This window comes from Bos mutus, chromosome 3, assembly GCF_027580195.1.
Source record: "Bos mutus isolate GX-2022 chromosome 3, NWIPB_WYAK_1.1, whole genome shotgun sequence".
Classification (NCBI taxonomy): Eukaryota; Metazoa; Chordata; class Mammalia; order Artiodactyla; family Bovidae; genus Bos; species Bos mutus.
In genome coordinates this window covers 78,345,267-78,369,124 of record NC_091619.1, presented here as the reverse complement: position 1 = coordinate 78,369,124, position 23,858 = coordinate 78,345,267, and the positions used below count along the sequence as shown (strand labels likewise).

The 23,858-nt window shown below is 41.8% G+C and overlaps 1 protein-coding gene across 2 annotated transcripts in view; it reads right to left on the bottom strand.

Moving 5' to 3' along the window:
• JAK1 (Janus kinase 1) overlaps positions 1 to 23,858 on the bottom strand; it is a 139,415-nt gene that overhangs the window by 46,680 nt on the left and 68,877 nt on the right. For both annotated transcript variants that reach the window (XM_005886692.3, XM_070367894.1), the window contains exons 2-4: positions 12,701 to 12,783; positions 6,673 to 6,871; positions 2,655 to 2,778 (exon numbers count right to left, since the gene is read on the bottom strand). In XM_005886692.3, the coding sequence (XP_005886754.1) occupies positions 2,655 to 2,778; positions 6,673 to 6,871; positions 12,701 to 12,706 (329 nt within the window). In that variant the 5' untranslated portion in view covers positions 12,707 to 12,783. The remainder of the gene's footprint in view (positions 1 to 2,654; positions 2,779 to 6,672; positions 6,872 to 12,700; positions 12,784 to 23,858) is intronic.

The window sequence follows — 23,858 nt, the reverse complement described above, 5'->3', positions numbered from 1 at the left end:
ATGTAGTATGATAATGGACTATATTCCTTTGCAGAATGATGTGGAAGAATACTGCAGGAAGGAAGGAGGGAGGAAGGGATCATCAGACAGATAGACCCATCAATGAGAGATATGCCTTCCTTGTAAGTTTTTGAGAAAATTATACTACAGATGATTACATAGTCTAAGCTTATGTACAGATATTATATACAACAAATTCTCTTTAGGTTTCTATAGAATCTGACTAATGGATAGTGAAATTCATTTAGATTTTCTTAAAAGGAATAAAGAATATGTTTGTCTTATATTAAGCTAAATCATAAAACGATAGCTAAAAAATTATCTGAAAGCAGAAAACTATAATTAAAATACAAAAATACTGCCCCAAATAGAGCTGGGATTCCACTGAAATAGTCACCAACATTTATTTTCATATTACACCTTCTTTAGTGGTGAGATGATGAGGTTTCAAAATTATATAGTTTGTTGTAATGCAAATGTCTTAGCTTAGGGTGGGATCTTTCCAAGTTCAAAGAGTTTGTGGTAACAAGGCAATATCCTGTTGAAGCGCAATGTCAGGTACAAAGTCAAGCTGCCGAAATTGAGGCAGCCGTGAACTTCCTGGCAGCTAACGGGAACGTGTGTGTGTGTATCCAACTCTGTGAGACCCCATGGTCTGTTGCCCACAAGATTCCTCTGTCCATGGGATTCTCCAGGCATGAATACTGGAGCGGGTTGCCATTTCATTCTCCAGGGAATCTTCTCAACCCAGGGATCAAACCTGGGTCTCTTACATTGCCTGCACTGGCGATGGGGGTTGGGGTGGGTGTCTTTACCACTAGTACCACCTGGGAATTCCCAACAGAAATGGGGAGCTGTGAAAGACAGCTTTTCATCATGAGGCATTCACATGACCAACCAAGAGGATTCTAGTGCTAACAAGACGAGTCATTATGTATGTAACTTTGAGTAACTCACTTGTCTTTTTTGGACATCAGTTTCCCCCTAAAAAACAGGAAGAGCTGAATCAGGCAAACTCAAGTCCCTTCCAAGTCCCATATTCTATCATTCTAGAATCTGAGTCTAAAAACCTAGAGGGAAAGAACTAGAACTGAGTGACAAGCCTCCTTCCCAGACTCCGAGCTACAAATACATGCTTCAATGTTGGGTTGCAGAGCCAACCGCCAGGCCACAGAAACAGGATTACACTCTGAAAAATAAATCCAAATTTAGCCAGAAGGCTCAGCTGGGTGGGACGAACATTTCCCTAAACCTGGGGCATGAAATCTCTCATGACACACACCTCTCAAGGTCAGACCGAGGGTGAGTGAGGAGGGAGGAGAAAAGTCAGCCCAGGATGCTTATCAAAGAACATACATCTGGTTCAGCTTCCGCTGAGAAAAACACCCAGCCACTGCAGAATGGTAATAACTCTACTGACCCATCAATGGAAATAGCAGTAAAGGTACTGTGGAGAGCCTCTGAGATCCCCAGGCTGTTCTACATGACCCTGCATTCCAGTAGCACCTGAGCCAACTCACTGACTTAATCCCCTCTAGGTATGTTAAGATTCTTTTCAAAAAGGATTCACCCTATTTATTAGCATCTCTGCTAAATACATTGTGAACCTATGGTTAACTGGTGATAAGTGGTTTAGTTGCTAACTTTTGTCTGATTCTTGTGACCCCATGGACTACAGCCCTCCAGGTTCCTCTGTCCATGGGATTCTCCAAGCAAGCATACTGGAGTGGGTTGCCATTTCCTTCTCCAGACAATTTTCCCAACCCAGGAATCGAACCTGGGTCTCCTGCATTGCAGGCAGATTCTTTACTGACTGAGCTAAAGGGAAGCTTGTGGTTAACTAGTATCTCATAAACATACTTCCAATTCAACATACAGATCAAACATGCTTATAAACTCAAGAGATTATAGTGATGAAGTACTGACTATGCCACCTTAGGAGACTATGTGATACTTCACAAAGTCTACAATATGGGAGGAAAGATAAAATATTCACTAGAAGAAAAATTATAGCCCCACTAGACCAAAGTCCTCAGGCAGTGGGTTGAAACACCTACCTCTTTAGAACAAGACCAAGCTAGGATTTCTAGGTTTCCACTTTAGCAGTGTTTCTCAAGCTCTCTAGTAAGAAACATCTTATTATACAACGAGCTAATACATACGGATTATATATTAAGAAACATTTTATTATACCATGACCTAGAACATACAGATTAATCTCAAACTACAGATCTAAAAACAACATTCTTAAAAAATAAATAAATAAATAAAAATAAAAACAATATTCTTAGGTTATGTATATATGCTGATATTATCTATTCTCATCCGTCTCTCTCTCTAAAAAAATTTCTGGTCATAACTCCCTAAATTAAACTCATAACCATAATTCGCTGAATGAAAAACTGCTGTAAGGTACTAATTCTACTCAAAATACCCTCTGCTTTTTAATGATTTCTTTTCTAAAATGCAGCAGAGGAAGGTGATCAAACTCATCTTGAATTGTTTTCCAAATACTGAAGAAGTCTTTTCTCACAGCAAGCAAATACAAAACTTACAGATTACAAAAATGACTACACTGCCTCTTGGTAAGTGACTCAGGCCTCCAGGCTAACCGCCGGGCGCCACTGCACAAGGGAGACGGGCAGGCACCATACCTCATCCGGTAGTGAAGCCGGAGTGACGTTTTGTCGTCGACGGTGACGGTGCGATTCGGAGCATACCAGAGCTTGGTGTTCTCGTCATACAGGGCAAAGAGGTTGTGACACAGAGGAGAGATACCTGGGGAAAAGTAAAGAATGGATCAGAGAGATCCATTAAAGACAGAGAGATCTGGCCATCTTTTTCCAAAGCACCACATATGCAAAGACCAGCAATTCTCTCATTCAAAAAGAATCCAGGTCATATTTGCATCCTCTTAGAGCTAAATACAACTTGAACCATGCACAATCAGGCAGTTTTAAACATAATAATAAAAAATTATGGCTCCCCAGGAATATGGACTATAGCGCCTGGCAAACCAGGTAAAAAACCATTTAAAAATAAAAGTCTAATAGTATTTCTCATTACAGTGTCTGTGACAGTCTTACCAAATTCTGCTTCAAAGAAAAAAAGGCCATCTGAGAGAGTCCCAGACTCCACCTGTTTTCCACCTTGCTAATCACAGTGAGAAGCACTCTTAGAATTTGAGAAATCCTTGATCTATCTCCTACACTCCTAAACTGTGTTTAAGCAGTTCTAACATACTCTGATTACACATTAAACATGCAAATACGTTCCTGGCAGTAGTGTGTGAATTGTGTGTTGGAATAAATAACCAAAGTGATTAAAATCTATTACCATTATACACTTTTAAAGTACTCTGTATAGTTATTGAAGTATTTTTTACTAGTAGCCAACTAGCAAGAGCATAACTGTTGACCACAGGTGGCCTTGCCTCCCTATTCAACTAAATACCTCCTTTGATGCAAGGATGTTAGAAGAGATTAGGGAGATGATGAAGCCAGGAAAGTACCTTTCCACTCAACTTCTGAGCCCATGATTAAAATTACACACACCTGTAATCTAAAAGTGTGGGAGAAGGTAGGAGAATGATTACAAATAATCAATTATTGTTGATATTTTCATGTGTGGTCAGGCCTCAAACAAAGATACAATGAACTTGTATGGCAAACAAAAAAAAGGAGGGCGGGGGGGACATGAGGTAGCTGGCACTTGATTCCCAACGCAGATGCGTGGAGAGAGATGGACACTGACGGGGGCCCCCACGGACCCTGCCCAGCTAGGCAGGGACTCTCTCCTATGCATACACTAAGTAGTTACAGGTTTCTTGGCTTCTTCATGCTTCTGCTGAATACCTCAACTTCTGTTTCTCAAGTTATTTGGGAGTTACTTCTTCAGAGTGACACTACTCCATGTAGCAGAGAAGATGGAGCTAAACTTCAAAGAGCATTTTCCATTGGAAACTATGGTAAATGGCTTTTGGATCCAGTATTACTAGGACTATATTTCAGGTAAACAATGGATTTTCATTCATAAACTGGCTTCTGTGGACTGCTCTGGAAACCCAGCTTTTCTTTATAGATATCCATATTTGAATATGAAACACGTATTTGAAGCATAATTTATCTGTAATCAAACAGGTAAGTCTACAATTCTATCCCAGGTCTGATTCAGACAATATCACTACTTAAAAAAAGAAGATCAAAGATACCTACATAGTACCAACATTTACTGCGGACTTAGTATCAGGCATCAGGCTAGCATACTCTACATCTACTACCTTTTAATTCTCCTAATACCTCTTGTGGTTAAGTATTATTTCTGCCATTTTACAAAGAAACTCTGAGATTTAGTCTGATTCAAGGTTGTTTAACTAGTAAAATGCAAGACTGGCATTCAAATCCAGATAGAGCTACCGAGGGAGGTAAAATCATGAGAGATAAAAGAACAAAACTCTATCCTATCTATATTGGTAAAACGGAGACGGCAATGGCACCCTACTCCAGTACTCTTGCCTGGAAAATCCCATGGACGGAGGAGCCTGGAAGGCTGCAGTCCATGGGGTCGCTGAGGGTCGGACGCGACTGAGCGACTTCACTTTCACTTTTCACTTTCATGCATTGGAGAAGGAAATGGCAACCCACTCCAGTGTTCTTGCCTGGAGAATCCCAGGGACGGGGGAGCCTGGTGGGCTGCCGTCTATGGGGTTGCATAGAGTTGGACACAACTAAAGCGACTTAGCGGCAGCAGCATATTGGTAAAAAATGAGAATACTGCCCCCAAAACATCATGTACCATAATAATAATAAAAGCTACAAGAATCTGTGGTATTTCATATTCATATATTAATTTCTGCAACAATCCCCTGAGTTGGTTACAAAAGCTAATAATCATCCTCTTCAGCTACTAAGTCACTTCAGTCGTGTCCGAGTCTGTGCGACCCCATAGACGACAGCCCACCAGGCTCCCCCATCCCTGGGATTCTCCAGGCAAGAACACTGGAGTGGGTTGCCATTTCCTTCTCCAATGCATGAAAGTGAAAAGTGAAAGTGAAGTCGCTCAGTCGTATCCGACTCTTAGTGACCCCCTGGACTGCAGCCCACCAGGCTCCTCCGTCCATGGGATTTTCCAGGCAAGAGTACTGGAGTGGGGTGCCATCGCCTTCTCCGCATCCTCTACAGACTGGGCTTAAAAACTGATGCCCCAAACTGACCCTGAGCTCAGAGTAACGGGATATAGGGGCTGAGTCTGTCTTCAGATTCACAGGCTCTCCCTCTTACCTCTTGTAACAGCAATTCCTCAACCTCTCACTAACTGCAGCCTGACAATTCTGCACAAACGATCCTTGCTAACAAACTAAGGTTTAAAGCTGCTATGCTAATGGCAAGACACTTGGCTAAGAGAATAAACACCATAAACCAAATCTTAAGAGAAAGGGGGAAAAATGTTTTTAAAAATGTCTTAGAACCACCAATCTACATCTAGTTGTTTGGCTATTAATAATTACAAATACTTTTAAAGCTGCTGTCACACCAACCTCTCCCCTTTTATTTGAACTCTGGTATTTAAAGAATTTTAAGCAGAAAGACAGATCAGAAAGAAAATGGGTTTTCTAGACAAACCTAACTCAGGGCTGGCTCTGAGACAAGGTAGCTTATTCTGGCAACAGCCATACAATCCCCCCGCTACCCCCATTGTAATAATCCTCAGAGTTGCTCTGAGGAATAAAGATGATGTAAGTAAAGCAACGGATCAGGCTACCTGCCATCATAGTTAGTGAATCCACCATGATGAAATGAGTTGATTTTTTAAAAACAGCTTTACTGAAATTTGCATACCAAAAAGTTCACCCATTTTAAGTGTATAATTCAATGAATTTTCATATATTTACAAAGCTGTACAACCATCACCAAGCTCCAAGTGGATTAGACCTTTCAGTTTCTATCAATTAACTTCACCTGTCATTTAAAAGCAGGTAGGCAAAAACTGCCAATGACCCCAAGTTTAAAGGATAATGAAAAGGGCTTTATTTTGTTAGTTTGGCTTCCCACCTTCTGAGGGCAATGGGCTAACTTTAGTAAGACAAGTCTCACTTAAAAAAAAAAAAAAAATATATATATATATATATATAAAAAAGGATTGTGTTGTTCACAGCTTCACTGTCCTTCCTTTTCACAACTTGGCAAGCTGACAAAGCCACAAAGTGACACTTAACTTCTCACTTCAATTTAGCATCACGATATTGCTGGGGCAGGGAGGTGGGTGTCAGGCACAAAAGAGGCAGGCCATGGCAGCATAAGGACAGATGACATTTTTCAGAAGTTTTAAATTATTAACATACTGAGAGATGGTACTTACTGAGCTTGTAGCTTTGTGCTTTATTCATTTAGTGCTGACATTATTCCAATTTCACAGATACAGGGGAAATTAGAAAACTAAGCATCATTTTCTCAGACCCCATTAGTGACAGAGAAGGAATAAGTCACGTTGCAGTGAAGACAGTAAAAAGTGAAATTCTCAGAATTAATCCACCGGCATAAGGTTGAATGTCAGTCAGTGATTGAGGCTGGGCAGAACAGCTGAGCCCCCGAGCCCACTCCTCTTTCCCCCAGTGGAGCTGCCAGGGGCAGAGACCAGGCCCTGCTAGGGCCCTGGGCAGCTGCTGGTACTCACAGCACTCCTGCGCCGCCCGAATGCACAGCTCCTCCGCCGTGTACTCTCCACCGCCCAGCCGGAGAGGCTCCCTATCCGACAGGTAGAAGAGCACCTCCACCCCCGGCTCAGGGGCCTCCAGATTCATCTCTGCCTTCTTGGAGCTCCTCATTTTAGCACAGAAAGCCATGGCACTGCAGTCCTCTTTTATATTTAGATACTGGAGTGGAAGGAAAATGAGATTACATGGTCATTCTAGGTGCTAAAAGTTGGTCAAAGAGTGTTTTGAAGGGAAGCAAGTAGAAAGATATGGTATTAGATAAGGACCTCCCTCCTGCTCCTTCCCTCCATGAAAATCAAATGCATGGGAGCTTACAGCAGGAGCAACCATGGAAGGTAATCAATTATGCACTCTAATGAATAAATTATTGTAATACCATATTCTCAAAAATCAGAGTGATTTAGACATGACCTAAATTTATATTCTCTATTTCCACATAAGTTACAGCTGAAAAATGTGTCTCATTCTGGAACCACTCTAATATTCCTGCTACCACTAGACCTACTGGCACAAATTATACTGCCTTTTAATTTTATGTCTATCTCCCAGTAAATGACAAGCTCAGTGAGGGCATTAACTATCCTTACTTATCTTCGTGCCCCTAGAATCTACCTCGGGGCTGGCTCTGAGACAGTACACACAAAAGGACTACGGACTCGTGTTCATAAACTACATGGACAGGTCATGAGAATTAATGAGTGCAGCCAGGCCCCTTCACCCCACAGACGGGGAGGTCAATGGGCTGCACTCTGTGGCACCAGAATGTGAGCCAGAAGCCTTGCTTTCAAAGGTCAGAACCCACGGGTGAGAAGTTTGCAAATAAGTTACTCACCTGAGGCCCCTTAGTGGGGACAGAAACTAGAATCAAAGAGCCAACCTCAGCAACTTAACCTTGGATGCAGAGAGAAAAGAGGGGGAAACTAGAGAAAGCCTTATGTGTTCTTTCTCCCCCTCACCCCAACACCAAAGGCCTCAAACTAACTTCTCTGACCCCAGGTTCCTACTTTCCTCCTGCCTACCAAGCCAACCTTCACTTTGCCCCCAAAGCACACATCAGACCCTCTAAAGACTCCCCATTAATCTAGAGACCAACTCTAAGCTCCTATAGGGGCCTTCCCTCACCTGGCCAGCTAGCTTCACAGGACTCATCTCACATCACCCTCAGTCTCTTACTTCAGGCTTGAAATCCACAAAGCTGCCATCTTCCTATTACCTACCCCCTAGTCCACCCACAACCAATGTAATTTTTCTCATTTTCCTGCCTTTGCTCAGGCTGATCCTCCACCAGGAGTACCTTCGCACCTTATCCCTTTCATGGCAAACTTCAATTTTCTTTAGAACTCAGCTTGGATATTACCTCCTGCAGGAGGCCTCCACTGAACCTCCATCCCACCTCCCCATCTCCTGAGTTAGATGCCCTCTCTCAAACTCACCACACTGCACTGAGCACACTGAATTACTATCCTCTTATTCAAATGTCTGTCTCTCTCTCACTCCCACGTGCTCTGAGGTCCTTAAGGACAAGGTCCATGTCGCCCATCTCTGTACCACCAGTGCCTAGTACAGAGCCTGCAGAATGGCCCAAAACAAGTTACAGAAGGAGGGCCACTGGCAATTCTTCTCGTCAAATTCCTGTGCTTAGTCTGTTAGCTGCCCTGGTGAAGAGATACTTACAGGAAGGACACAAACCAGATACTCCTCAATGCCACAAATTAAGAGGCATTTGGTTTTACTTGTTTAATCACCAAAGTAAATCTGAAGATCAAATTTTTTCAAAGACCAGGCAGAAAGATAAGCTCGTACTCATCTTAAGGTTCAGATCAACTATCAAAGAAGGTTTTAAAACCCAGCACTGGGCTTCCAACTCTACCCTCCAATGAAAAATAAGAGATGAAAAAACAGTAGCTCAAGGCTGCTTCATAACATAAAAAAAACCTTTCTCTTTAAGACTCTGAACAAAGCAGGGGAAGCATTCAAAGATGGTGTTATACCCTTTTACCATAAAAATATAATCAGGCAATTCATAATTATATATGTAGAAGATGTGGGACCATCTGAAATAGAAAAAGAAAATACAATGTCCAACAGGAGAGGGCTCAGTAAACAAAATTAAGAGTATCATCACAAAGGAATACTATGAGGCTGTTCAGTTCAGGTCAGTTCAGTCACTCAGTTGTGTCTGACTCTTTCGACCCCATGGACTGCAGCACGCCAGGCCTCTCTGTTCATCACCAACTCAGGGAATTTACTCAAACTCATGTCCATTGAGTCGGTGATGCCATCCAACCATCTCATCATCTGTCATCCCCTTCTCCTCCCGCCTTCAATCTTTCCCAGCATCAGGGTCATTTCAAATGAGTCAGCTCTTCACATCAGGTGGCCAAAGTATTGCAGTTTCAGCTTCAACATCAGTCCTTCCAATGAATATTCAGGACTGATCTCCGTTAGGATGGACTGGTTGGATCTCCGTGCAGTCCAAGGGACTCTCAAGAGTCTTCTCCAATACCACAGTTCAAAAGCATCAATTCTTCGGCGCTCAGCTTTCTTTATAGTCCAACTCTCACATCCATACATGACTACTAGAAAAACCATAGCCTTAACTAGGTAGACTTTTGTTGGCAAAGTAATGTCTCTGCTTTTAATATGCTGTCTAGGTTGATCATAACTTTCCTCCCAAGGAGTTAAGCGTCTTTTAATTTCATGGCTGCAGTCACCATCTGCAGTGATTTTGGAGCCCAAAAAAATAAAGTCTGCCACTGTTTATCCATCTATTTGCCATGAAGTGATGGGACCAGATGCCATGATCTTCCTTTTCTGAATGTTGAGCTTTAAGCCAACTTTTCACTCTCTTCTTTCACTTTCATCAAGAGGCTCTTTAGTTCCCCTTCACTTTCTGCCATAAGGGTGGTGTCATTTGCATATCTGAGGTTATTGATATTTCTCCCAGCAATCTTGATTCCACCTTGTGCTTCATCCAGCCCTGTGTTTCTCATGATGTACTCTGCATTTAAGTTAAATAAGCAGGGTGACAATATACATCCTTGGCATACTCCTTTTCCTATTTGGAACCAGTCTGTTGTTCCATGTCCAGTTCTAACTGTTGCTTCCTGCCCTGCATATAGGTTTCTCAAGAGCAGGTCAGGTGGTCTGGTATTCCCATCTCTTTCAGAATTTTCTACAGTTTGTTGTGATCCACACAGTCAAAGGCTTTGGCATAGTCAATAAAGCAGAAATAGATGTTTTTCTGGAACTCTCTTCCTTTTTTGATGATCCAGCGGATGTTGGCAATTTGACCTCTGGTTCCTCTGCCTTTTCTAAAACCAGCTTGAACATCAGGAAGTTCATGGTTCATGTATTGCTGAAGCCTGGCTTGGAGAATTTTGAGCATTACTTTACTAGCATGTGAGATGAGCGCAATTGTGCGGTAGTTTGAGCATTCTTTGGCATTGCCTTTCTTTGGAATTGAAATGAAAACTGACCTTTTTCAGTCCTGTGGCCACTGCTGAGTTTTCCAAATTTGCTGACATATGGAGTACAGCACTTTCACAGCATCATCTTTTGAGATTTGAAATAGCTCAACTGGAATTCCATCACCTACACTAGCTTTGTTCGTAGTGATGCTTCCTAAGGCTCACTTGACTTCACATTCCAGGATGTCTGGCTCTAGGGGAGTGATCACACCATCATGATTAACTGGGTCGTGAAGATCTTTTTTTGTACAGTTCTTCTGTGTATTCTTGCCACCTCTTCTTAATATCTCTGCTTCTGTTAGGTCCATGCCATTTCTGTCTTTTATTAAGCCCATCTTTGCATGAAATGTTCCCTTGGTATCTCTAATTTTCTTGAACAGATCTCTAGTCTTTCCCATTCTATTGTTTTCCTCTATTTCTTTCAACTGATCACTGAGAAAGGCTTTCTTATTTCTCCTTACTATTCTTTGGAACTCTGCATTCAAATGGGTATATCTTTCCTTTTCTCCTTTGCTTTTTGCTTCTCTTCTTTTCACAGCTATCTGCAAGGCCTCCTCAGACAGCTGTTTTGCTTTTTTGCATTTCTTTTTCTTGGGGATGGTCTTGCTCCCTGTCTCCTTGTCTCCCTGTCTCTTACAATGTCACGAAACTCATTCCATAGTTCATCAGGGACTCTATCAGATCTAGTCCCTTAAATCTCTTTCTCACTTCCACTGTATAATTGTAAGGGATATGACTTAGGTCATACCTGAATGGTCTATGGTTTTCCCTACTTTCTTCAATTTAAGTCTGAATTTGGCAATCAGGAGTTCATGATCTGAGCCACTGTCAGCTCCCGGTCTTGTTTTTGCTGACTGTATAGAACTTCTCCATCTTTGGCTGCAAAGAATATAATCAATCTGATTTCAATGATGACCATCTGGTGATGTCCATGTGCAGAGTCTTCTCTTGTGTTGTTGGAAGAGGGTATTTGCTATGACCCGTGTGTTCTCTTGGCAAAACTCTGTTAGCCTTTGCCCTGATTCATTCTGAACTCCAAGGCCAAATTTGCCTGTTACTCTAGGTGTTTCTTGACTTCCTACTTTTGCATTCCAGTCCCCTATAATGAAAAGGACATCTTTTTTTGAATGTTAATTCTAGAAGGTCTTGTAGGTCTTCACAGAACTGTTCAACTTCAGCTTCTTCAGCATTACTGGTTGGGGCATAGGCTTGGATTACCGTGATATTGAATGGTTTGCCTTGGAAACGAACAGAGATCATTCTGTTGTTTTTGAGATTGCATCCAAGTACTGCATTTCAGACTCCCTTGTTGACTATGATGGCTATTCCATTTCTTCTAAGGGATTCTTGCCCACAGTAGTAGATATAATGGTCATCTGAGTTAAATTCACCCATTCCAGTCCATTTTAGCTTGCTGATTCCTAAAATGTTGACGTTCACTCTTGCCATCTCCTGTTTGACCACTTCCAATTTGCCTAGATTCATGGACCTAACATTCCAGGTTTTATGCAATATTGCTCTTTACAGCATTGGACCTTGCTTCCATCACCAGTCATATCCAGAACTGGGTGTTGTTTTTGCTTTGGCTCCATCTCTTCATTCTTTCTGGAGTTATTTCTCTACTCTCCTCCAGGAGCATATTGGGCACTTACCGACCTGGGGAGTTCACCTTTCAGTGTCCTATCTTTTTGTCTTTTCATACGGTTCATGGGGTTCACAAGGCAAGAATACTGAAGTGGTCTGCCGTTCCCTTCTCCAGTGGACCACATTTTGTCAGAGCTCTCCACCATGACCTTGGATGTCTTGGGTGGCCCTACATGGCACGGATGATAGTTTCATTAAGTTAGACAAGGCTGTGGTCCATGTGATTAGATGGGTTAGTTTTCTGTGATTGTGGTTTTCATTCTGTCTGCCCTCTGATGGAGAAGGATAAGAGGCTTATGGAAGCTTCCTGATGGGAGAGACTGAGGGGGGAACTGGGTCTTGTTCTGATGGGCAGGGCCATGCTCAGTAAATCTTTAATCCAATTTTCTGTTGATGAGTGGAGCTGTGTTCCCTTCCTGCTATGTCCCCGGGGTCAAACTATGGTGGAGGTAATGAAGATAATGGTGACCTCCCTCAAAAGAGGCTGTTAAGGTGATATAAACCTATTTGAACCAATGGCTGAAAGATGTCTGTGACACACTGCAAAATGAAAAAAGCATAGTATGTACATTATGACCCTTCTGGTATTGCATATGTACAATCTGGAAAAACAGACAACAAATTGCTAACAGTGGTGAACATCTAGGAGGAATTATGAGGGAAGTTTGACTTTATACTTCCCATTCTCCTGTAGTTAAAAAAAAAATCTCCAAAGTAGCACATGCAACATTTGGAATGAAGAGAAATTAAAATAACAATTTGGAAAAATAAATGGCTATAGTAAGGTAGTACTACAAGTTTAAGATCAGTTTCATTATTCTTTATAGAGACTATTTTCTGTTTTGTCTTTCTTTTAATATGCAAATGTACATACCTGCATTTATCCGGCTGTCCAATGTCCCCTAAAATGTAGACTGGATTTTCTCCTCTACTTTCCAAAACCCATTCAGAGCTGAGCTAAAAACAAAGATAAATAAATAAATCAGCTGCAGAGGTAACTGCATCAGAAAAAAAGAGGACACTTTCGAAGCAGCCTAAACCAAAAGCAGGCAGGAAAAAGCATTTCAGAGGAACAAGCTGGGGGAGGGAAATCATTGATGAGGACACAGGATAGAGAGGCATCCTAGGGCATAAAAATCAAACAAGACATTATTCTCACTGCTTCAAGGAAGAAGCAGGGCCTTTCGCTTCGTGGCACAGAGTGCCCTTCCATGTGAATGGGACCATGGACCTTTTCTGTCAACAACCTCTCTCCCCTGAGGCTGTGAAAAACAGTTTAGGATACCCAAAGACATAAACTTGTATTTCCCATTTCCACTTCCTTTAGAATTACCCTCCTCCCAATCCAGTTTACCCATGGCTTCATTTTAATGGTGAAACAGCAGATGGTATGGTGATAGGAGGAGGGCCTGAGAACAAATCTGACCAATGATGCTTTCAATTCACGAAATATTTTTTGAGTCATTTTTATTTGAAAACTTAGGCAGTAAATAAAGGCCCTCCCAACTTCCCAACCTCACCTCAAAGCCTTAATCATACTAAACAAGAATACCATCTTGGTTCTGTAGAATTAAAGTGCCTGGTCCCATTCTTACCACTAACCACCAAAACCACCACCACACACAGCTCTGTATTGTTTTAACAATTTTCCTTGGTGCTTCTTACAAACTCTTTTTAAGAGTAAGACTAAACTATTTTTGCAAGTAAGGAGCAACCACTCTTAATGATTTGAAATGGCTGCCAAATTAATAAAGATTATTGTCTCAGTTTTCTGTTGGCCATTCCACACATTTTAGCAGAATCTAGCTTTAGGAAGAGTGCAGTCCCATGCATTACATGGCAGAAGTGGAGGGGTGCCTGGGGAAAGGGAGATGAGTTACCTCTGAGGCTGCAAGGCCAGCGTTCATACAGGACCTTACAGTTGAGGTGGGAGACAGCACAAATGAACACACAAAAGCAACCTAAAATCAGAACAGTGGGTGTGGCATGATGTCACCTTTATGACAATTGCTAATTCGGTGACTGATACTAGACAGGGCTTCTCTGAGAAGGTTTGGTGCAGTATGAGTGCAGGCTCCATTGCTCTGTTGTGTCTTTGCAATCCCATAGACTCTTTGTGATCCCATGGACTGCAGCTTGCCAGGCTCCTCTGTCCATGAAAATTTTCCGGCAAGAACACTGGAGTGGGTTGCCATTTCCTACTCCAGGGGATTTTCCCAACCCAGAGTTCACATTCGAGTCTCTTGTGTCTCCTGCATTGGCAGGCAGACTCTGTACCACTGTACCACCTAGGAAGCCCTCTTTCTGCAGTGTATAAGGCAAAACCAATGACAGGAGGCCAGGCAGAGGATACGATACAACTTTTGATGTGATGACTTTGACTTGGCTATTTCGTCATGAACAATTTTTAAAAAATTCAAACAACAAAACACTATACTTTCGGCTTCAAAATTTTATATAACCAATTGACTTAACTAGATAAATAGATACCCTGCCCTGCAGCAAAACAGAAACCTGAAATGAGCTACATGCTAACACCCTGCTTTGGTTCAGAAGCAGGGATTCAAATCCCATATTTAGGAGACTCATTCAACAATTATTTTTGAGCACTTCTTCATGCCAGAAGCTGAGCTACATCAAAGAGGGTGCAATGAAGAAGAGCAATATGGTCACTGCTCATGTGGAGCTTACAGTCCATAGGACTAACAAAATCAAACAAAGATGCACAGAAAGACGTAATTATAAAGAACTTAAAATGCTATGAAGGAAAAAGAGCATATAATGATGAATGTGATCCAGTATGGAACTTAAGAGGGAAGTAACACTGAGCTGAGATGGAAGAGCTATCATGCAAGGTCGGGAGACACCAGTTTGGGTAAAGGTAGAGCATGTGCAAAGACCCTATAGAGGGAAGGAGCCAGTCTGTCTCCCCAGCTGCATAAACAGAGAAAACCCTCCAAAATGCCTTTTGTGTGTGAGTAAAGAACAGCACTAACCCATTCATACCTGCTCACAGCAGAGCATGTCTCAGGCCTTGCTACCTGTTTCTTGTAGCATGCTCCCAAAGATGAACAGAAATCAACAAGACAGGCTCCATGCTTTAAAGCAATAAGAAGCTGGCCCCAAACCAGAAAATGGACACACACTCAGAACCTTTTAGAGCAGGAAGGGACCTGAAGTTCCACCAGGCACAGGCTCTTTCAGAAGGGCTAACATGTAAATCTTTTTAAAACTTACAAAGCATTTTAATATGCACCATCTGGTCACATGTTATTTGAACACGGGAATCATGAGGTTGCTCTGGGCCTCATAGAAGATTGAGGATCAGACTAAATCACCAAGATTCTATCAAAACCTATAATCAGAAAGGGTTTCGTTTTTCCCTTATTCTTTCTCTACTACAAGCAACACTATATTGAAATCACATTGTACCTATTTTCAAGCTGACCTTCAGTATTAACTGGACAGGATAACAAAATGGTATCGATTTGTGATGTTTAGCCTAGAGTTTAAACTCTTGAGAAATCAAGATCAGCAATAGAATTTCTTGACAATAAATATTTACTATGCTATTTTTATAGGCTGATTCAGTAAGAACAAAAGATAAAAACTTAAAACACACCCATATAGCACTTAAAAGGCATGCTAAGCACTTAAACCTAAGACTGGTGACCCATATGAAATGATGACTCATTTAGAATGACAAGTGTCTTTTGGTACTACAGCATTTGACCAATGGCTTCATTCAACTAACATTCCCTTCCAAATAAACTAACCAATATGCTCTAGCTACTTAACTCTTAGAACAAGCAAGAAAAGAGCAAGATCAATTATAAATACTTTAGATAATTCCAAGAAATCAATTCAAGTTTCTTGCTACAAGATACAAAAAGTAAATCTTTAATGCTAGAAAAACTGACCAGTAGGAATCACTCAATACCCTTTAAAAATAACATGATCCACTGGATTCCATTCCCAACTCAAATGAATACAAAGAAGCTCAGAAAATAGGAAGGATAAAAGTGAGTAAACAAAGGCTCTTTGATGATATCAGTGAATTCTTCCACCCTAATCTACCTACAAATTTTAAAAAATTTGAAAGAAAACACCTTTCTTCCAATGATAAAGGATTACTTTAGTGGTTCAATCTTGCAGATGCTACTGCACATGAAAAAAAAAACAGGGAACTTTTGTAAATTCTCAATTTCTATTTTTTTACAAAAGACTTTTGCAAGAGACATAAATATCTAATACTTTGTGAATGAGGGGAAAGTAACAGAAACAAAACTAGATTCTGTGAGTCTGAACAGGACTAGCTACAATAAGTGGGATAGTACAACTATTTTTTAAGAAGCAAAATTCCAGAAATCAGTGTCTGAAGATACAGAAAGTCTGTTAAATTTTCAAGGACATCTTTTGAACTACAAGTATCTATTAGAGAACATAAAACTAAATTTTGAACAGTGGAGATGATAGACATGAAGACAGATCATATTAATATTCACAAATATGATGGTAAGAATATGACTGCCTTGGGCCAAAGGCCATGGCCAGGTTCATATGATAAATAGATTGGATGGTGGTTAAAATCGATGACAAATATATATGTATAACTGAATCACTCTGCTATACAACTGAATCACACTCTTAATCAAATATACTCCAATATGAAATTTTTTTAAACAATTTTTAAAGAAAGGCTTGTCATTAAACAAGGAATAAATGAAAGTAAAATATAAATTTTTTTAAAAAATCAATGACACGACTTAAAATATTTTTATTTTTACTAGAGAAACCAACACAACTACAGTGAGTTACTTTATGGATGCCTTAAAGTTATCAAAGCTTTTGATTTCTGAAGTAGAAAATACAAATAAAATGTTGATGAATTAAGATATAAATCCAGAAAAATTGAAAAGGAAAATTTACAATTTAGAAGATGTCCTGAAATTAGCTGCTTAATATATTAAGAAATGTTAAAACTGAAGATCTTACACGTTAACCACCTCAGCAGGCACCAGTGTTAAGGCTGCTGGGGAAGCCTGATGCGACAGTACAAGCTCCAAGAGGGCAGGGGCTTCTGTCCCTTTTGTTCCATGCTTTATAGTATTAGGGAATCAAGAAGAAGCTAAATGGCTCAACGAAAGATGAAGGGAACAAAGCAAGCAACATTACCCAATGGAAATATCACTGTAATTCAGGGTGTGGTTTTATTGCCTCTATATGCATCTAGCAAGTGGACCTTGAGAAGTCATTTTAATCTGACCCATCCATGAACCTGAGAAGAAGCATCTTGTCCGACAGATCAGAAAGATCTTTCAAAAAAATTTTCCTGAAGCTCCTACAATGCCTTTGTCAAGTGAGGCTACAGAAAGATGTTAGTGCTAAAGTGATACAATGCAGGCTTTAAGGCAGAGGACTGAAGTGGGCTGTCAAGTTGCTTAGAAGAACAAAGAATAAATAAATACAGATTCTGAGCAAAAGCCTGGTTACAAACCAAAGCCCCATTTCATAAGTCTCAGATGACACAGATGAGCAGTTAAAAGTCTGAGCTGGAGTCCTAAGGACCCCAGTTTGAATCCTGCCTTCCCCACTGACTAGCTATTATAATCTTAGGCAAGTTACTTAACATCTCAAACCTCAGTGTTCTCAGCTGTAATTGGAAGGATAAAAAACAAAAGAGCATTTATCTCCTAAAGCTGTTAAGAGTTAACTTAGTTAATGCATATAAAGCACCTAACACAGAGTGCAGCAGGCAGTAAGCATTCCTACTTTGCTTGCAATTTCTGTTAAACTGATTACAGCTTGATGAATGCAGTTCCAGTCAAGGAAAGGGAACTCCAGTACATACCAAGCATCTGCAACATCTCATGCATGAAGCAGGCATGTGTACTTCATTCTCATAAAAAGCACAAGTTTTAGGCCAATCAGTGGAGGTGTCAGATGTCAAACATGTGACCAATGCTAAAGACCCAGTTCTTTCCACGGGGCATAGAAACTGCTTTTAAGCGCCCTCCCATCACCAACACTACTGTCTTCTCTGGCTTCTTAGCACTTTCCATAGTCTAACATTCATCTAGGAGACTGATCTCACTCCAGGCCACTCCCTCCAGACACTGAAAGGACTGTCATTCTAACTTATGGGTGCCGGGGGAAGGGATAGTTGGGGAATTTGGAATGGACATGTACACACTGCTGTGTTTAAAATGGATAACCGACAGGGCATAGCACAGGGAACTCCACTCCATGTTATGCAGTGGCCGGGACGGGAGGGGAGTTTGTGGGGAGACCATGGTTACACGTGTATGTGTGCTGGGTGCCTTTGCTGTTCACCTGAAACTGTCCCAACACTGTTTGTTAATCGCCTATGCTGCTGCTGCTACTGCTAAGTCGATTCAGTCGTGTCCAACTCTGTGCAACCCCATAGACGGCAGCCCACCAGGCTCCCCCGTCCCTGGGATTCTCCAGGCAAGAATTCTGGAGTGGGTTGCCATTTCCTCCTCCAGTGCATGAAAGTGAAAAGTGAAAGGGAAGTTGCTCAGTCCAACTTGTAGCGATCCCATGGACTGCAGCCCACCAGGCTCCACCGTCCACGGGATTTTCCAGGCAAGAGTACTGGATGGGGTGCCATTGCCTTCTCCCCCCAATACAAAATTCAAAGAAAAAAAAAAAAACTTTTGTTAAAAAAAAAAAAAATCACTACCACTGAAGGGCCCCAGGCCCTGCCTGCATTCCAGCCCATAACTAACTGCACTGCTCTGGCACGAGGGTAGGGGTGGAAGGTGTGGGGAGGAAGTTCTGATGGGCCTGAAACAGGCCCACCCCAGTGAGCATGAAGCCTCCTAGAGACCCAACACACACACAAACACTGGGAAAGTGTCTTTCTTCCCTCTCAATCTCATCACTGAGGGCTTTGCACCCACCAGAGCCTTGGCAACGACTGTGTCTGTTGCTCCCAGTGCCCCCTGCTTTGCCGAGTCCCAGAAAACTGTTCTGATGAAGGCATCACAAGATGCTATGCAAAGCTGCTGGATTCCAGCCAAAAAGATGACATAAATACAAAATCTGCTTTTTTTTTCCTGTCAGCAAGTCAGAATTATGGCTTTTCTATATGCCACTCCTGCCACACAGAATAACTCACTTCTAACTATAGCAGCAATTCCAGGAATACCCCAGAACCGTAAGTGCTGCTTCATTTACAATAAACTTCTAGGGATGATCAAACAATCAATGCCATCTCGATGGGCTAGGGCTCTCTGCACTGCTCCCCATGAGCCTGCTTTCCCTGAGAGACTGCTTCTGATCAAAGGAAATATATCATATACGTGTTTACCTAAAAGCCACACTGTATCAAAATGTTTTGCTATCCCCCTTTTTTCTCCTTTTACTGCTAATGCATCTATAGTGTTACTAAAGAGCACAGAATGTAGAGGTCAAAATATGGTGACAGAAGTGGATTCTCCAGAGATGAAAGTGCGGGGTGGGGGTGGCTTGTCTTCACCTTCTGTGCTCTCTACCATTCATTGCTGAAATACTTATAAAACACCTGTACCTTCACAATAAAATCTTGCAGTTGCCTGGTACTTTATATCTTAAAAAGGGCTTTCACATCTATAACCACATTCAAGTCTCACAACTCCTTATAGATGAGAAGACTCAGCTTCAGACATTCCCACGGTCAAGCGACCAGTGAGTGTCAAGACAGGGCTTAGACACATTTCTCAGCCTCCAGCTTCACTGCCCTTTCAGTTTGCCACACTCCTTGAGCAAGGTGCAGGCTTTGGGGGAATCTGGCAAGTAGATGGGGAAAAGTGGAAACAGTGCCTGACTTTATTTTAGGGGCCCCAAAATCACTGCAGATGGTGACTGCAGCCATAAAATTAAAAGACGCTTACTCCTTGGAAGGAAAGTTATGACCAGTCTAGACAGCATATTAAAAAGCAGAGACATTACTTTGCCAACAAAGGTCCATCTAGTCAAGGCTATCGTTTTTCCAGTAGTCATGTATGGATGCGAGAGTTGGACTAAAGAAAGCTGAGCGCAGAAGAATTGATGTTTTTGAAGTGTGTTGTTGGAGAAGACTCTTGAGAGTCCCCTGGACTGCAAGGAGATCCAACCAGTCCATCCTAAAGGAGACCAGTCCTGGGTGTTCATTGGAAGGACTGAGGCTAAAGCTGAAACTCCAATACTTTGGCCACCTCATGCGAAGAACTGACTCACTGGTTTTTGAAGTGTGTTGTTGGAAAAGACTCTTGAGAGTCCCTTGGACTGCAAAGAGATCCAACCAATCCATCCTAAAGGAAATCAGTCCTGGGTGTTCATTGGAAGGACTGATGTTGAAGCTGAAACTCCAATATTTTGGCCACCTCATGCAAAGAACTGACTCATTGGAAAAGACCCTGATGCTGGGAGGGATTGGGGGCAGGAGGAGAAGGGGACGACAGAGGATGAGATGGTTGGATGGCATCACCGACTCGATGGACATGAGTTTGGGTAAGTTCCGGGAGTTGGTGATGGACAGGGAGGCCTGGCGTGCTGCGGTTCATGGGGTCGCAAAGAGTCGGACACAACTGAGCGAATGAACTGAACCGAAAGAAGTAGACGCTTAAAATCTAAGTCCACCTAAGCCCGCCAGTCCATTGAGAGCTGACAAGATGAACATGTACATGGGGAACCTCAAGAAATAAGATGCAGAGGGGATGCTGAGACAAGAGTTAAGAACTATAGGAGTCAAGGAGAGAGAGGGCTGTGAAGTGACCAGGGAGAGCAGACTCTGTTTCCAGCCTTGAATAGTCAGTCTAAAAAGAAACGAAGGTGCAGCTGTCCTGGAAAAGGGCCGGAGGGAGGAGGCACAGGAAGGGCTAGGCAGACCAGGAGGGTTCAGGCAGGAAAGAGGGAGACACAGTGAAAAGGTGAAGCAGGGTCAGACTGAGGAATGTGTGCGTATGTGTTGCAGACAACAAGTGTGTGTGTGTGTTGTAGACAAGTGTGCATGTTGTAGACAGTAAGAAGAGTGTGTGTGTTGTAGACAACGAGTGTGTGTGTGTTGTAGACAATAAGAGGAGTGAATGTGTCTGTGTGTGTGTGTGTGTGTTGTAGACACTAAGAGAAACTGCCTGGTACTGAAAAAGCCTCTAACGCTCTCTGAGTTCAAATCCCGTGTAATAAGTGTTACACGACCTCTACAGTTCTTCACAGAACAGAAGCAGTTAGAAGCCTAGGCCTGGAGTCACCCTAACCTGGGTTCAGACCCCGGCTCTACTGTCTGTCTGACCTTAGCCAAGTTTTTCAACCTCTTCAAGTTTCTGCTTCCTCTGGGATTATTAAAGTATCTACTTTACAGGACTGTTGTGAAGATTCTAGATTTCTCTAAACCTTTTCTTCTACAGTAAGTTTTTCCTGGCTCACACTCAAAAAGCTCACAGTTCATTAATCTGTTTTCTGTGAATATAGTCAAGGCTTTTGAAAATGTTTAGATTAAAAAAAAAAAAAAAACACACAGAAGTCACAAAGCAAATAAACCCTTATCGTACAAATGCTTGAAATCATATTGTGCTGCACCCTAACACAACTAGGTCTTCATCAACTTGTATTTCCAGAGTGTCACGATGCAAAGACACAGAACCTCTTGCAGATATGCCATCTGGCGAAACTTGAAGGTAACTATAACTCATAGGAATATACAGGAAATAACCCTGAATCCCCTCCACCCCTCGCCAACTTTTAGTAATTTATTTGTGTGTCTGCTGCATATTCACCTCCTCCGTCTATTATGTACTAAGCTCTTTGGAGATAGAAATCCATCTAATATGTGCCCTGTAATTCTTTAACCACTTAGGGTTCCTGGATACAAACAACAGACACCAGCTCTGTTTACCTTAGGATGAAAATAAATTAAGGGAAAGATTTAGGAACACAGAAACAGTCTGATAACAACATCATTCTAGCATGGCCACCACTGGTTACCAGCCATCACCAAAACTGACTCCTGACTCTGATGTTTCCACAAATGACCTCAAGCCACGCCTATATATTTGTGCCCTTCCCACCAGATGTAGGTGGCACTAGTGGTAAAGAATCTGCCTGCCAGCACAGGAGACTTAAGAGACATGGATTCAGTCCCTGGGTCGGGAAGATCTCCTGGAGAAGGGCACAGCAACCCAACTCCAGTACTGTTGCCTAGAGAATCCCATGGACAGAGGAACCTGGTGGGTTACAGTCCATAGGGTCACACAGAGTTGGACACCACTGAAGCAACTTGGCACACGTACACTCCAGATGCAAAGTCTTGCAACAGAGAAATCCAAGAGGCTGGGCTTGGTTCACCCCCCGTTATGTTTCCGTACCTCCTTCAACTTTCATAGCAAAAATGGACGATCACTTCAGAAATGAAGGATGTTCAGATGCTGGAACGTCAATACAAGTTAACTGCTATCAATGGCAACGCCCACCCCAGTCTATACCCTAAAGGAGCTCAGCTAGTGACTCAAAAGATAAGTGACACTGGGGAGAAAAATAAAGGGAAATCTCGAGAAAAGTGTTTCCCTATATGGGCCCCTGCACCTCTACTCAACCAAGAAACTGTCATCAGGTTTTATGTTTAGACTTGAAATAGCCTGCCAACAGTCTCCAGCACCGCACCGCAGGCAAAGCTCCTCTGTGAACCGTGTTTGCACAGTGAGTAACCCACTTGGTCTTCACCAAAGCAGCAGACTTGATCGTGGGGTCAACAGGCTCCTCCCTCCAGAGCATGGCTCCTCTCTTTCCTCCCCATCTGTCCAAGTTGTCTGGCACCAGCTGAGAGGCCAGGAACAGTTATGCACCATTATCTGACATCCTGGGAACCGATGCTAACAGCCATGCTTTACTTTTTTTGGTCTACAGTAAGAAATGAAACACACAGCACATGTGCATATATGATTTATAAAAATGAGCTTCATAGAAAAATATTCTTATTACATGCAATTTGCTATTTTCTACTCTATACTATTTTGTTCTTTAATAATAATAGAGTTTAAACGCTAAACAAGAGCCACAAAATCAGAGTCCACTAACAAGTAATAAAGCACCATTTGAGAAACACTGGTTTAAAGGATTGAACAAGATTACCAAAATAGAATTTACTTTATAATCACTGTTTATAGTCAGTCAGCTGAATATAAAACAATGAAATGTATTTCATCTGGAATCCCTTTGACTATCAGCAGGCCACTACTCTTCTCCCACACAGTGCAGTCTCTGATGTTTTAACACAAGCAGCTGCTCTGAGATCCACGGTACACTGCCACACTCAGTCTTCATTTCACAATATAGTTTCTTCTCAAAGAAAGCTCTTCGGCTGGTTACCTCCTAAATCCATATAATGTTACCAGAGACCAAGAAAATGTGGAAACAATACCTGCAGAGCATGGAAGATTCAGGTTTTAAATTCTGCCATTACCCATGATTTATTCCCACAGTCCCCAGTTTCTAACTATAGAATCACATCTCCTAGTGATATTTTACAGTAAACTAAGAAATTCAAAGTCCATTCTGTTTGCTTTGCGTCTGTGCAAATTTTTCACTGTATTTTTATGGAAACAAACATTGTAAATGGAGAGAAGAATTCAGTATATCGCCACCAATGGGTATTGCTAGGGAGAGGGATAGCTTCCCAAGCCCTTAAGATTTCAACAGTACATGGATATGTACTGTTTGATGAATGTACATGGATGAATTGGTGAGGAATCTTCTGTAGCAACTTTATGTTTTTCTACCAGTAACCTGAAAAAAGCTATTCTCTCTCAACATACTTACTTTATCCTCTGTTCATAAGAAGGCAGAACCTCAGTGAGACACTTTTGTGTACACTTAAAGCGAGGTACTAAGTAGGTCCAGAGCATGACTACATCCATAATTCTTTTATCAAAGAGCCTCTGTCTACTTGAATTACACTTGAATTTAGCCAAACAGGCAGCCATTTTATTGTACCAAAATATTCACTGGCAATGTCTGGTCTTCATTCATTCCATTGAATTTTCCTTTTGGTATTT